Below are 16,008 nucleotides of genomic sequence, written 5' to 3' on the forward strand. Positions count from 1 at the left end.
TAAACAGATCTAAATAGACTGATAGACACACAGCTAGATAGATGAATGGATTTAGATGGAATTAGATAGACAGACAGACAGATGTCCTGGGTCTGAAATTAAACTGCATCTGGTGTGACTACTCAGTGCAGATGGTTTATGCTGAGCCAGGCCAAATAACGTCTTCTCCTTCAAACTTGTATTGGTCTGGTGTCATAAGCATAGTAGTTACCCGGATGCTGGATTTGTATGGATTTAGTGGTTAGGGCTTCAGGTTCACAATCATGTGGTTGTGTGTTCAATTCCTGGACCGGGCTGCGTGTTGTGTTCTTGAGTAAGACACTTTATTTCACGTTGCTCCAGTTCACTCAGCTGTTTTAATGAGTTGTGATATCACTGGTGCCAAGCTGTATTGGCTTTGTCTTTCCCTTGGATAACATCAGTGGCATGGAGAGAAGAGGAGGCTGGTATGCATGGGCGACTGTTGGTCTTCCATAAACAACCTTGCCCGGACTTTTGCCTCAGAGGGTAACTTTCTAGGTGCAATCCCATGGTCATTCATGACTAAAAGGAGTCATAGCCATATAATCTCTCTCTCTCTCTCTCTCTCTCCATATATATATATATATATATATATATATATATATATATACTACATGGCTCAGTGGTTAGAGCATTCAGCTCACAATCACGAGGTAGTCAGTTCGATACCTGGATCAGGCTGTGTGTTGTTTTCTTGGGCAAGACATTTTATTCCATGTTGCTCCAGTTCGCTCAGCTGTAGAAATGAGTTGCGACGTCACTGGTGCCAAGCTGTATCAGCCTATGCTCTGCTCTTGGATAACATTGGTGATATGGAGTGGGCAGGCTGGTATGCATGGGTGACTGCTGGTCTTCCATAAACAACCTTCTCCGGACTTGTGACTCGGAGGGGAACTTCCTAGGTGCAATCCCATGGTCATTCATGACCGAAGGAGGTCTTTACTCTTTACTTTCTCTTAGATAAGCAGCTAAAGAACTGTAGGACCTCTTCTACCTTGGGTCTGTTCATGTCTCTGTAAGTGACCATCTTCTGGAAGTTAATTCCGTGACATTAATTAACCTGTAATTGGAACCCAGAATGGTGTGACTTACCCCAGGCTGGATGAGACCTGGGAACAATAGTGGCTATGCAGTGGGTCTACCCTCCTCAAAATCCTAAAACTCCCAAACCAGGGTCCTACTACAGGATTCAGTTTCAAATCATATCATAAACCATAATAAATATTTCATGCCATATAAGAGTACTATAGGCCCCTTCTTCCATTATATATGCAAATGTTTTAATTTTCTAGAAGCATCCTACTCAGAACAATCTAAAAGCAATAGAAATCCTGTCTTGTTTTTTTTTTTGATTTGTATCTTTACAATTTTTTTTTTCATGTGTGTATGTTTACGTGTATATATATATATTATATGTATATATATATTCCTTTGTTTTGGTTCTTTCAATTTTGGAACATGTTGTTTTGCATGGCTTGGTTTCCAGAGTGGTTCATTCTGTTTTCAATGTTCATGCACAAGTTTCATATAATAATAATAATAATAATAATGATATAAATCTGTTATTTACTGACAACTCACCCACTGCTTAATAAGTCCCAGCATGTGAGTGGTGTTTGTGCTAAGAAAACTACACTCAATATCTAGATTTAAGTGCACACACACACACACACACATATATATATATATGTATATACATATATATTGTTCTTTCTGTCATACATCGTCATGTGATGTACCCAGGCATATAATGTTGCTTTATAGCCCCAGGTGAGTTCTGATCAAGTAGTTCCATGATGGAGATGATGACATTGATTTGTATGCCAGGCACGATGTACATAGTTCAATGTTTCCGTTGTCTTTTACAGCAGACTGGCAATTTGAGAGAGACTTTCTATAGTATTTGGCACAGGTTAGATGAGTTATATTGAGGGTCTGGAATTTGGTTTAACTCTAGAATAATTTCTTAGATTGGTGGTGTGAAGTACTTGTTAGGTATAGACTCTCAGTTAGATCTCTGATGATAGTGATAATAATAATAATAATAATAATAATAGTAATAATAGTAATAATAATAATAATAATAATAATAATAATAATAATAATAATAATAATAATAGTCCTTTCTACTATAGGCATAAGGCCTGATATTTAGGGAGAGGGGTTAAGTTGATTACATCAACCTCAGTACTCCATCAGTACTTAATTTGCTAACCCCAAAAGTATAAATGGCAAAGTCGACTTAAGCAGGATTTGAACCCAGAACATAAGGGTGCACGAAATGCTGTTAAGCATTTTGCCTGGCTTGCTAATGATTCTGCGAATTTGCCACCTTTAATGATAATAACAATAATAATAATAATAATAATAATAATAATAATAATAACAACGATAATAATAATGATTCTTTCTACTTAAAGCACAAGGCCGGGGCTGACTTAGGACCTTCTGCTCCAAGGTCTTGTTGATTATGAACTGTCATTTTGCTTCAGTATCTTGGCTTTTTGTCTAGATAGGGGATGTCGACCCTATGCAAGGATGAAAGGCAAAGTCAACCTCAGTGGAATTTGAACTCAGAAGTGTGCTAATGATTCTGCCAGCTCTCTGCCTTCCATAATAATAATAATAATAATAATGATGTGATAATTTGAATGATAATAATAATAATAATAATAATAATATAATAATAATAATAATAATAATCATGTCCATCTTGTGAGTTGTGTAACAATGTAATTGTGTCGTATTCATTCAAATGTCTATTCCAGGTGACCCCTTTAACCAAGATCCCTTTGCATCTGATGACCCCTTCAAAGATGCATTCCCAGTGGCTGATAATGAAGCTGCTGTATTTCCTAAGGTAAATATTTCCTCCGTACCATGTTACCAGTGTCCGAAGTAGCTGCTTACCCAACTGGTTCACCGAACAATTGATTTGTTTTTTTTTCTTCATCAAATTTTATTTATTTGTCCATTTTAGTCATTTTTGCTTTTTTTTTTGTTTATAGAAAAAGCTAATTCTTTCAGAAAAGTTTTAGTTTGCATAGTGATTCTAGTGTAAGTTTGTGTTTTAAATTTGATTGTTAACCCTTTAGAATTCAGATTATTCTGTCAAACGCAATGTTTAATTTATTCACATTGTTTTTAATTAATCATGCATTATCTTGTAGCTTTGAGATTTCAATGATGTGATTCTTTATTTGTAGAATGACATTGTAGGGTGAGTGTGAGAGGCTGGATCTGGCTGGTTTTATTCTGTCAAATGTAGTGCTTATTTATTGACATTCCTTTGAATAGATCATGCATTATCTCATAGCTTTGAGATTTCAGTGATGCAATTGTGTAATTTTAGGATGACATTGCATGGTAGGTTTGAGAAGCCAGATCTGGCCAGTTTGAACATAAATGAAAAAGAATATTGGGTCTGGATGTGGCCAGTTTAAATGCTAAAGGGTTAAAGTTCATTCTGAACCTTTTAACACAGGTCTTCTCAACCGGGGTTCATATGCCTGCTGAGGGTCCATATAAGATTTCGGGGGTCTTCACAAGCAAAATAGTGAATTAGGGATCCACTGTAGTATATTAAAGGTCCATGAAAAAATTTTGCTTTAAATGTATACATTAAAAGAAACATGTAGGCTTCTTTCTTTGATGTTTTACTTAATTCAACCTACACAAGTTAATGGGTGACAAACAAAATAGGAATTTTTAAAGGAGTCTTTATAAAACTAGTTTTTAAACATTGAATGACTATGGGAGTCCATCAGAATAAAATAGTAATCACAGGGGTCCATAGGTAAAAAATGGTTGAGAACCTGCAGAAATTTTGCTTTAGATATATGTATTGGTATTAATTGCAAGAAACAGCTAGGTTTCTTTCTCTAATGCTTTACGTAGTTCAACCTACACAAGTTAGTGTGTGAATAACAAAATAGGAATTTTTAAAGAAGTTTCTATAAAACTAGTTTTTCAACATGGATTGGCTATGGGGGCCACCAGAATAAAGTAGTAATGAAAGGGGTCCATAGATGAAAAATGATTGAAAACCCACTGCTTTAGCATTTAAGATTACCTAGCCAAATGCAATCCTTATTTATTCAAATTGTTTTGAATTAATCATGCAATATCTCATAGCTTTTGGGATTTTAATGGCACGATTGCTTATTTGTTGAAATGACACCGTAGGTTAGGTATGAGAGGCTGGATATGGCTGGTTTAAGCATAAAACAGGTAGAATATTTGAGCCATTTATGGCTGGTCTACATGCTAAAGAATTAAATGTCTCACAATATATTTGAAAATTTTCATGAAAATATATCCTTTCTTTTTATTTATTTCTTGTCCATTTGTTTATAGTGAGGATTTACATAAGTGTCTGAAAAACCTTTGTGTTGTTTTATATATTAATATATTTGTTGTTTCTTCCTATAATATTTTTATATGAATTAATCAGGCACAAGGATAGCACTCATGATTTTTCTCAGGGTCTCCCCGTGACTGGTGGGAATAATTGAGTGGTGAGGGTTATTCTCAAGCTTAACCAGAATCTTTGGAAGGGATTGTGTTCAAATAGATTTATCCAAATACCTGGGGAGGGCCCATGGAATCGTGGTAAAGGTGTTTAACTCACAGTTGCAAGATCATGGTTTTGGTTCCTGGATTGGGTGGTGTATTCTCTTCTCGAATCAATGCACTTCGTTTCACATTGCCCCAGTCCACTCAGCTGTAAAAGCGCAACCCTGCAATGGACTGAGCTCCCTGTTCGGAGGAATTGTTGTGATATTACTGATTGGGTACCTGGTGCTATGAGTTCTGGGACTTCAGACAGTAATGTTCTGGAGTTGATGATGAGGTTGACAATAATGATGAGGATGATGATGATAAAGAGGATGATGATGATGAGCATGATAATGATGATGGTGATGAAGAGGATGACGATAATGGTAATAAAAAGGATGATGATGACAATATCAAAGCGTGCAACTTATGCAAGCATGGAAAACAGATGTTATGTGATGATGAGGGAACATGAAATAATTCTCCTTTGGAATGATCTCTAAGCCGATAAAATTGTAAATAATAGCATATGAATATTGGGTTAAAAAGACTCTTCGGATAGAAAAAGTTAAAGGCACTTGATTGGCTGTGTGGTTAACAAGTTTGTTCTAGAACCATGTGGTTTTAGGTTCAGTCCTAATGCATGGGCAAATTATTCCTAACATTGCTTTGAGCCATTGTTTATGAAATTGGTTAGAAGGAAACTGTGAAGAAGCTCATGTAATGGTCTATACTTATTCTTGGTTGGTAGGCTTAGTTGCCTTGTTTAACACCAGCCTTTTGTGCTTTTAGTATAGTATACTTGATGCTTGCATTTGGATGAAGCCTCTGATTTATGGAAAGCGGGGAAATTGGCAAACTAGTAGAGTTGTTAGGCTGTCCAGTAGAATGAATGTGGGGTTTTGTTTGGACTATCTGCCAAGGTAGTCTTATCATTCCATCTTTTATGGATTGATAAAAAGGTACCAATCCAGGCCAGTGAAATGGTGGAACCATTAGAGCACCAGATGATATGCCTGGCTCTTCCTGTTCTGGTTCTTCCTGTTCTGACAGCAGTGTTTTGTGATGACATTGATGGCGTGAATGATAATGGACGAAGGTCCTGGCTGTCTGTGCCACTAGAACAGTGTTGTCTGTGGTTAACAGTCTGATATGCAAATAGCAGTTGTGGGCTGTCCTGATGCTGTTTGAGTTGTTGTATTCTCTATCTCTCCTGTATAGGGCATTTAGTAGGGCTTAACCCTAAGCAATACAATACGGGAGACAGGTTGCTGCCCATGTAGCATGTCCCCTCTTTCCACATCACTGATAGATCCAAAGGAACAGCATAGTCTTTACAAATTGGTACCAGTCTCATTGCAAGAGTTGCCAGAACAAGGTTGTAGACAATATTGAACAGCCTCAGGGGTTCCAGCCCCTATATTTTTCCCGATTTCTACTCTCAAAACCTTTTCTATGGCTGGGTATGGCTGCAAGGTAGCGAGGGTTTGAAATCAGTTTGTTCTTTCTGCCCATCTGCCCAACTGACTTGTTAATTAAACTCACCTTTGAGACCCTTACAAGAGCTACTTTCTCTGGGTCAGAGCAGACCTGGCAGGAATTAAGTTGTTAAGGGTTGGTTCCACACTCCACAAAACCTTGGAACTGTAAGTCATGCCCTGGACAGGCATCATAAGCTGCCATTACAGACGCCAATATCATCACAGGCATCGGGATATATCAATCTTTGTACTGGGTAATATTGATGGCATTGTGAAAGGAGGTTTACATATCAGATTTACATGCCTGGGTAACTGCTAATTTTCTATAAAGAAAATGGAAAAAACCCCCCAAAAACAACAAAAATAAAAGCAAACTTTCTGTCCAGTGGAGACCTCCTGGTTTTAGGCTGACCCACAAGGCTTGTCTTTTCTTCCTCTCTGTCCCTATCACACTACCAGTCTCAAATGCCCAGTAAAAGAATTTATGGGGCTGCTCTTCATCCACTGATTAAGCTATATATATGTAATAAGGAATTTGATGAGAATAATGCTTTAATAAATTCTGAAGCTGTATAATTCTTCATTTTCCTCTATAATGTCTTGATTGTGTATATATATATATATATATATGTGTGTGTGTGTATATATATATATGTGTATATATATGTGTGTATGTATATATATATATATATCAGGTATTGAAGCCATTCTCATTGAAATACAACTTAGATGTTCAGGTCTTCTCTCACATATGAGTTATATCAGAATTCCGAAGCAACTTCTCTTTGGACAATTCCCAACAAGAAGGTCAGTTGGAAGGCCACTCTTGCACTTCAAAGACAAACTAAAACACTATCTGAAGTGATGCAATATTCCCTTTTCTTCCTGGGTAAACACAGCATCAGCATGAAGGACCTGGTGCCATTCCTGCTTCTCCTCAGTTCAAAGATTTTGGGCAAAGTCGACTCCATCATCAGGACCAACTTTGTGCAAGCATGAAGGCATGCTGGTGAAATGCTGCTCTTCTAAATAGAAACCTTACCTGCCATTGGGGTTTTATAGCATGGCGCAAAGTAGCCCTTGCTATCCACTCAAGGAAACACATAGTAAATGATCCACAAGCACTCAAGTAGACTGAGTCCTCAATTTGTTTCCTTTTGCCAAAAGGTTTACAAGTCATCAGCAGGCCTCAAGAGACACAGTCATGTCCATGGAACATGATTAACACTTTATTTTACTTAACCCTCATTTGTTCTCCCCTGGCACCTGTGCCGGTGGCACGTAAAAAGCACCCACTACACTCACGGAGTGCTTGGCATTAGGAAGGGCATCCAGGTGTAGAAACACTGTCAGATCAGACTGGGGCCTGGTGCAGCCTTCTGGCTTCCCAGATCCCCGGTCGAACCGTCCAACCCATGCTAGCATGGAAAACAGACATTAAACGGTGATGATAATATATATATATATATATATATATATATATATATATATATATATATATTATATATACACATATGTATATATAAAAGGTGGTGCTTTACAATAACACAATTGTTTCAGTATATATTGTTTTATTTATTTGAAGGTTGTAGGCAACATGTTTTATATGATGTCAACGTGTACTTTAAATTTTATATTTATGTATATATACAGAGAGATATTTTTTAATAATTTTTAAAAATATATATGTTATGAATGTCCCTTCTTTTTAATTTATTTCAGGCATAATGTGTTTAATGTACATTTTCCTTGGTTTTTTTTAAGATAGTAGGCTTTAGTGAGTTATTAATATGTTTGTTTCGTTTTATGTACAAAGTGGAACAAACTATTGTTGTTTCGTCTGAAGGGTATTGTGACTAAAGAAGGAAGGAAAATGTTGAAGGATCACAACTCTCTGTGCTACCACCACAGAGCAGCTAAATCTCCTTATAAATCCATTACATACACACACACACACTCAATAATTTCATAAGTACAACATGTTCAAACACACAGGCATGTACATACATACATACATACATACATACATAAAAGACCCATACACATCTTTTTTATGTTTGCTTTGTTCACGTGAATGTCTATGCACACAAATGATAACATAGAGTAAATATACACACACACGTGCTTGTACATATACACACACACACACACACACACACACACATACAAAATGATGGTTGTTAACTCATAGACGGATATGACCATCACTGACCAAAGCAAAGCCTGTGCAAAATTCTGGATCCAGTAAAGCTTTTAAACCCATCTCATAGGCCCTCTCTATCCTACTGACATGATTCAGAGAGAGACAAGCCAGGGCAAGATATTCAAAGCCGGTATGGATTGCAGGTTCAGGAATGTCGGAGCACCACGATCTCAAGCACAAAAAGAAGATCCTCCAAATGTTCAACACCATTCCCTGCATATCTGGTTTTATATCAGAGGGACCTTCTCCTAGAGACATGCTTTAACAAAAGCTGAGGGGTGCCTCATTCCCAGTGGTCTTCCAGCATCCTGAACACCAATTCAGAATTTCTGAGACCCCATGCTGTTGTTAGGTGGTCATTGAACCTAAACTGGGTTCATCCCTCCCTTTGGTAGGTCTTGTTTTTAGTCTTGCTGGGTTTCTAGCAACCTTCCTCACATACATACATGATACATACATATATACATACACACACATTGCTGAAGTACCAATCTTGAGAAATTAGGTTTTTCAAAACCAGAAATGAGAAAGCTGGTTCGAAGACTACAGCTCCAAGCCATCACTGGAACTGTAAATATCTGTAAAACTTTTCAGAGGTTTAGCATTTAAGTATATATGAGCATGTCTAAATATGCAAGTATATGCATGAAAATACATAAAAATAAGAATACATACATGCATACAAACAAACAAATAAATGAATAAATAAGCAAACAACAAACAAAAATACCCTAAAATGTTGTTGAAATTCCAATGAAGGAGCTTTGGATTTAGATTAGAAACTGACTCTTGCTCTATTGGCAAGAAATCTTGAAATAAAACTGAATAATGACATACATCGCCATGTATACATACATACATGTGTAAATACTTACTATATACATACATAGGTGTGCGTGCATATACACATAAACACATGCGTACACACATCCATGCATACATATATACATACATTTTTGATTGTTGCGGGGGAAGTATTTTTCTTTATATATGTGATGGTGTGGTTTTCATTGTGTTTTTTTAACTCCCACATTTCTGTTACTGCTGCTGCTGCTACTACTACTACCACTACTACTACTACTACTACTACTAAAATGACTATACTGCATGACTTACAGTTTACCTTTAATTTCACTAATTATACTGATTCGTTAATTTGAAGCCATTGTGTTAATTTCCTTTCTTTCTTTCCTTCTTCCTTTCTTTCTTTCTCCTCCCCTCTTACTGCTTTCTAATCCATCTTCTTCCCCCATCCTCTAGACCATTGGTTATCAACTGGGGTCCATATGGCCCCTGAGGGGTCCATTTCAGATTTCTGGGGTGTCCATGCAACACTATAGTAAATTGGGGATTCACATCAGTATTTTAAGGGGCCCTGAAAATATTTTCCTTTAGACGTATGTATTGGTACGTATTGCAAGAAACAGCCATGTTCCTTTCTTTAACATTTTACAGAGTTCAACCTACACAACTTAACACATGAAAGACAAAATAAGAATTTCTAAAGAGGTTTCTATAAAACTAGTTTTTAAACATCGAATGGCTATGGGGTTGCAGCAAAATAAAATGGTAATCAAAGGGGTCCATAGATAAAAATTGGTTGAGAACCCTTGCTTTTGACTGATATTGCCTGTATAACTATGTTATGTATGTGTGTGTGTATGTGCATATATATATATATATATATATATATATGTTTGTATATATATGTATGTATGCTTATGTATGTATATATGTATGTATATATTTGTATGTATATATATATAAATATATATATATATGTATATGTGTGTATGTATGTATGTGTGTGTGTTTGTGTGAAGGCATATGGCTCAGTGGTTAAATCGTCAGGCTTGCAATTGTGAGGTAGTGAGTTCGATTCTCAGACCGGGCTGTGTGTTGTGTTCTTGAGCAAGACACTTTATTTCATGTTGCTCCAGTTCACTCATCTGTAAGAATGAGTTGCGATGTCACTGGTCTTTGTCTTTCTCTTCGATAACACTGGTGGCATGGAGAAGTGAGGCTGGCATGCATGGGTGACCACTGGCCTTCCATAAACAACCTTGTGCCTCAGAGGGGAACTTTCTAGGTGCAATCCCATAAATAAATATAAATATATATTTATTTATTTATCAATCTGTGTATCATACTTAAAGCAGATATGTCATTGAAAGCCTGCTAAACTGAAGTATTTATCTCGAGAAAGCATCTGTTATAGATGTATTGTGTTAAAAAACACAACAGTTAAGCAATGGGGTCAATTTAATCAACTTATCCCTTCTCCCAAGATTGCTGGATTTGTGCCTAAACTTGAAATCATTTATTATTATTTAGACAGCAAGCTGACAGAATCTTTAGCATACCAGGCAGAATGCTCAGTGGAATTTCACCCATCTTTATGTCCTGAGTTCACATTCTGAGGTGAACTTTGCCTTTCGTCCTTGTAGGGAGTCAGTAAAATACGTACCAGTCGAGTACTGGTGTCAGTGTAATCAAATAGACCCTTCCTGCCTAGTTTCAGGCCTCTCACCTAGAGTAGAAAGGATTATTATTATTACGTAAAATAATTACGTAAAAAGCACCCACTACACCCTTGGAGTGGTTGGCATTAGGAAGGGCATCCAAAGCACTCTGGGGTGTCCATGCAACAATGTCCAAACCACTCTCGGAGTGGTTGGCATTAGGAAGGGCATCCAGCCGTAGAAACATTGCCAAATCAGACTGGGCCTGGTGCAGCCTTCTGGTTTCCCAGACCCCAGTTGAACCATCCAACCCATGCTAGCATGGAAAGCGGACGTTAAAGGATGATGATGATTATTATTGTTATCCATCCATTTTCTTTGCCCACTATTTCCAAGAGGGTTGGTGGGGTAGAATCATGAAGTACTTCCTCTGTAGGGTCCTTTGACAAGAAACTGTCATCCATCTATTATTACACTTTACATAGAAACTGGGTGACCAGCCCTATTTGATGATAGTATTCAAGGCAGTACTTACTTACTATCCTCCTATCTAATATCTGTTGCTATTAGAAACCTACATATTTATCGTTCAATATTTCCTCCTGCAGGTTGTCAATTCTCCAATCCATTTCGCCATCTCAAACTTGTTCAACTATTAATTGCTTTGTTTTCTTGTTTTATTCTTGCTATCACCAGACGGACAGTTTTGGCAGTAGTGCTACCGATCCCTTTCAAAGTACGTTCTCAAACACAAATAAAAAACCTGAAGCGTTTGCAGCATTCGGGGACCCCAAACCAAAGGTAAGTCAGTGAGAAAGAATCCATTTTCACCTGTGTGGTGCTTTCAGCTCGCAAACCCTCCATCATACTTCGCAGTCTAAAACTGCAAGAACACAGAACACAGGTTCTTTTTTATCCATCAATCCATTCATCTCTCCTCCTCCCACTTATTTCTGGGAGGGTCATGGGGATAAAGTCCCCAGGTAGCTCCTCCATAGGGTTCTACAAGAAGCGTCTGTGATTCCACTTTCTTGCATCTGTGATTCCAAGTGTGACTAACTGAAACTGGATATTATCCAAGCAGCTCATTCTTGGTTGTGGAAGCACATATCTTAATGGTTAGGGTGTTGGACTTGTGATCCTAAGATTGTGGTTTCAAATCCTGGCCTGGGTGATGTATTGTGTTCTTGAGCAAAACACTTCATTTCACATTGCTCCAGTCCACTCAACTGGCAAAAGTCTCTGATGGACCGGTGTCCCATCCGGGGAAGAATATGTATATTTCTTTATTACCCACAAGCGGCTAAACATAGAGGGGACAAACAAGGACAGACAAAGGGATGAAGTCGATTACATTGACCTAGTGCGAAACTGGTACTTTATTTATCGACCCTGAGAGGATGAAAGGCAAAGTCGACCTCGGCGGAATTTGAACTCAGAACGTAGCGACAGACGAAATACCGCTAAGCATTCCGCCTGGCGCGCTAACGTTTCTGCCAGCTCGCCGCCTTATAAGGGAAGAATATATATGTTAGTGAAACCAGGAAACTGGTCCCCATGCTCCGTAAAGGTGTAATGTGGACTTACAAACTCATTCTTGATCTACCCTTAAGTCTCTTTCTGGTTTACTTGGCTTGAAAAATCCATCTTGTGATTCTTTCCTAATTATATATCTGTGATAATTCTAAGCATGTGTCTGTAGAATCGATGCTGTGACTTCTCAATGCAAACATGTAGCAGTTCCACCAGGAGAGACCCCTTTTTATCTCCAAGCTACACACCCTGTCCAGTAATCTTACTTTGGAGATCCTGCGGAGGAACCTCATTTCGGCTGCTAGTATTCTCTGGTCAAATATGAATACCATCTTGGTGCCACCAAAAACAGCACTATGGGAAGACGCTTTGTTTATTATATTCTTTTATTTGTTTCAGTCATTTGGCTGCGGCCATACTGGAGAACTGCCTTTAGTCGAACAAATCGACCCCAGGACTTATTCTTTGTAAGACTAGTACTTATTCTATTGGTCTCTTTTGCCGAACTGCTAAGTTACGGTGACATAAATGCACCAAAATCGGTTGTCAAGTGATTGTGGGGGGGACAAACACAGACACAAACATAAATATACATACATGTATGTATGTATATATATATATTAGGAAGGGCATCCAGCTGTAGAAACACTGCCAGATCAGACTGGGCCTGGTGCAGCCTTCTGGCTTCCCAGACCCCAGTTGAACCGTCCAACCCATGCTAGCATGGAAAGCGGACGTTAAACGATGATGATGATATATATATATATATATATATATATATATATATATATATATATTATATGTTTATATGCTCACATACACACAGCTTCATTAAGTTTCTGTCTATGGAAGACAGTTGCTCAGGGTGCCACAGTATGGGACTGAACCCTAAAGCATATGGTTATGAAGCAAACCTCTTACCACACAGCCATACCTGTATGTTTTGTTTTTTGTTTATAATTTTTTTTTTCTCTCTGTCCGTGTCAATTTTTTTTGTCTCCTCTCACTCTCATTTTTTTTTCTTATTTCCTCCAGAGTAACAAAGGTGATCTTTTCGGAAGTGTTCCATTTGTGAAGTCTAATTCAAAATCCCCAACTCCACCAAACCTTCCTCCTAAACAGAAGAAACAGCCCCCTCCTCGGCCTGCACCACCACGCCCCAAAAGCTCTCCTGCAGCTAAGAAAAAAGATGAACTCTTTGCAAATTTCGGTAACGATCCATTCACTGGGAATGATCCCTTTGCCAGTTCCACTGGCAACAATCCTGAGTGTAGTCTTGAAAATTTTGCTGACTTCAGTCCCAGCAAGGTAAGATTATCCACGTACCCATTATTTACATTTAACAGATATTTGTCCTCATCTTGTTTGTTGTTAACATGTTTTGGCTGATATACCCTCTGCCCTTCATCAGAACCTGGGTTCTCATTCCTAAGGTATTTTTCAATGTTATTATTATTATTATTCAGGTCACTGCTTGGAATTGAACTCGGAATCTTGGGGTTAGTAGCCTGTGCTCTTAACTACTACGTCACATGCCCACGGGCAATTGAGTGAATTTTAGGGCTTTTAAATCTAATATTTTCCCATCCTTCCTTAATACTGATTCCCTTATGCTATTCATATCTGCACTCAGTCTGCTTAGGAGGTTGTTATGTCCTAGCATATATGCTGCTTCTTTTAGTTTTCATATTTTCCTGTAGTGTTCTTTGTCTATTATTTTAACTTCATTCCACAGGGGGAGGTGGTCTCCATTTATCTATACACCATCAGCTATACCCGATTTATCAATATCTCCCCGTGTCACAGCTTTGCAATGTTCCTCTACCCTTATTTTGAGGGGCAGCATGTTTCACCTTTGTATAACCTACCATAGTTGCATGGAATAGAGTACACGCGATTCTTAGTCATATTCTCTTTTATTGTTTATTTTAGCCGAAGGAGATATTTGTGAAGATATTGTGAAGTGTTGAATACTCTTGAATATTGTCCTGATGTCATATGGGCCGCATATCTTTTGCATCTTTTCAGAGAGGCCTTTCACATAGGGTAGACAGACTGTGACAGTTTATGGGTTTCATCCCCTCTTTTCTTCATAATTGGAGTCCCCACTCACACAATTGCTAAATTCTTTAACTTTGTCAGCCCTCTGGCTTCTCTACCAGCACTTGTGAGGGTTGCCAGGTTATTTGCAAGACAGAAAAAGAACAGGAAAAAGGAAAGAAGAAACAAAAATCTTTCCTTGACTAAGTGGAGGTGTGTGGGAGTATTTCAAAAGGGGAGGAGGCTTTTGTTTTCCAGGTCCAACCCATGCCAGCAAAGAAAATGGACGTTAAACAATGATGATGTGTTTAGAGGGTAAAGTTTGATAGAGGAGCAAGCACGAATGCCTTGTTATAGAGGAGGTGACCCCATATTACATAAAGGTATGTGGGTGTGGTGGCAAGGAGATAGAGATGGTAGTGATGGAGTGCCAGAGCAAATTCTTGCATAAAACAATATGGACTGTGGATCAGGGGTAGTGGAAAGGGTGCTGGGAAAGAATAACAGATGTTTAAAGAGGTAGATAAAACGGAATGGTAGCGAAGAAGGGAGAAGGTGCAGCTGATGGGAAATAACAGTATATCGTTAGGGTAGGTTACAGGTGAGACAGGTGGGTTACAAGTTAGTCTATGGCCAAGCTGGGTCATGGGCTTGTAGGTAATGTCCAGATTCTGAAGAAAGCTTATTGTCAGCAACTTATTGTCATGTAGGAGGATACAACCAGTTTAATAGCTGCTTGTGATGAAGAATCTTATACTGCGAGCCTTGTCCTTTTGCTTGAGAGTGGAGAAGAGAGAAACAGGCGTTATCACTTCTTTGACTATGGATAATCTTTTCTACTCTAGGCATAAGGCCCAAAATTTTGGGGGAGAGGGCCAGTTGATTAGATTGATCCCAGTATGCAACTGGTACTTAATTTATCGACCCTGAAAGATGAAAGGTAAAGTCGACCTTGGTGGAATTTGATCTCAGAATGTAAAGATAGATGAGATACCTATTTCTTAACTACCCACAAGGGGCTAAACACAGAGAGGACAAACGGATTAAGTCGATTATATCGACCCCAGTGCGTAACTGGTACTTAATTTATCAACCCTGAAAGGATGAAAGGCAAAGTCGACCTCGGCAGAATTTGAACTTAGAACATAAAGTCAGATGAAATACCTATTTCTTTACTACCCACAAAGGGCTAAACACAGAACAGACAAACGGATTAATTCAATTACAGCCACCCCAGTGCATAACTGGTACTTATTTAATCGACCCTGAAAGGATGAAAGGCAAAGTCGACCTTGGCAGAATTTGAACTTAGAACGTAAAGTCAGATGAAATACCTATTTCTTTACTACCCACAAGGAGCTAAACACAGAGAGGATAAACAAGGACAGACAAATGGATTAAGTCGATTATATCGACCCCAGTGCATAACTGGTACTTAATTTATCGACTCTGAAAGGATGAAAGGCAAAGTTGACCTCGGCGGAATTTGAACTCAGAACATAACGGCAGACGAAATACCGCTAAACATTTCAACTGGCTCACTAATGTTTCTGCCAGCTCGCTGCTTTTTTGACTATGGATAATGTGCCATAAGTGACCACCCCACTTTTTTCTCTCTCTTTCCTAAACTTTCTGATGCAGTGGTCCTAAAGTAGTGCTTTATGAGGTATCCCCTGTTGTGCTGTAGATTTTCAAAAGTATCAATGCGCTG

General features: G+C 38.3%; 1 protein-coding gene across 5 annotated transcripts in view; it reads left to right on the forward strand.

Moving 5' to 3' along the window:
• LOC115224739 (epidermal growth factor receptor substrate 15-like 1) overlaps positions 1–16,008 on the forward strand; it is a 269,100-nt gene that overhangs the window by 239,358 nt on the left and 13,734 nt on the right. For 4 of the 5 annotated variants that reach the window (XM_036513677.1, XM_036513674.1, XM_036513675.1 and 1 more), the window contains 4 exons: positions 2,790–2,881; positions 11,421–11,525; positions 13,293–13,597; positions 15,061–15,142. In XM_036513677.1, the coding sequence (XP_036369570.1) occupies positions 2,790–2,881; positions 11,421–11,525; positions 13,293–13,597; positions 15,061–15,127 (569 nt within the window). In that variant the 3' untranslated portion in view covers positions 15,128–15,142. Of the gene's footprint in view, positions 1–2,789; positions 2,882–11,420; positions 11,526–13,292; positions 13,598–15,060; positions 15,143–16,008 lie in introns of those variants that run through there. The other variant, XM_036513676.1, reaches the window with a different exon arrangement.

This window comes from Octopus sinensis, linkage group LG26 (assembly GCF_006345805.1).
Source record: "Octopus sinensis linkage group LG26, ASM634580v1, whole genome shotgun sequence".
Lineage (NCBI taxonomy): Eukaryota > Metazoa > Mollusca > Cephalopoda > Octopoda > Octopodidae > Octopus > Octopus sinensis.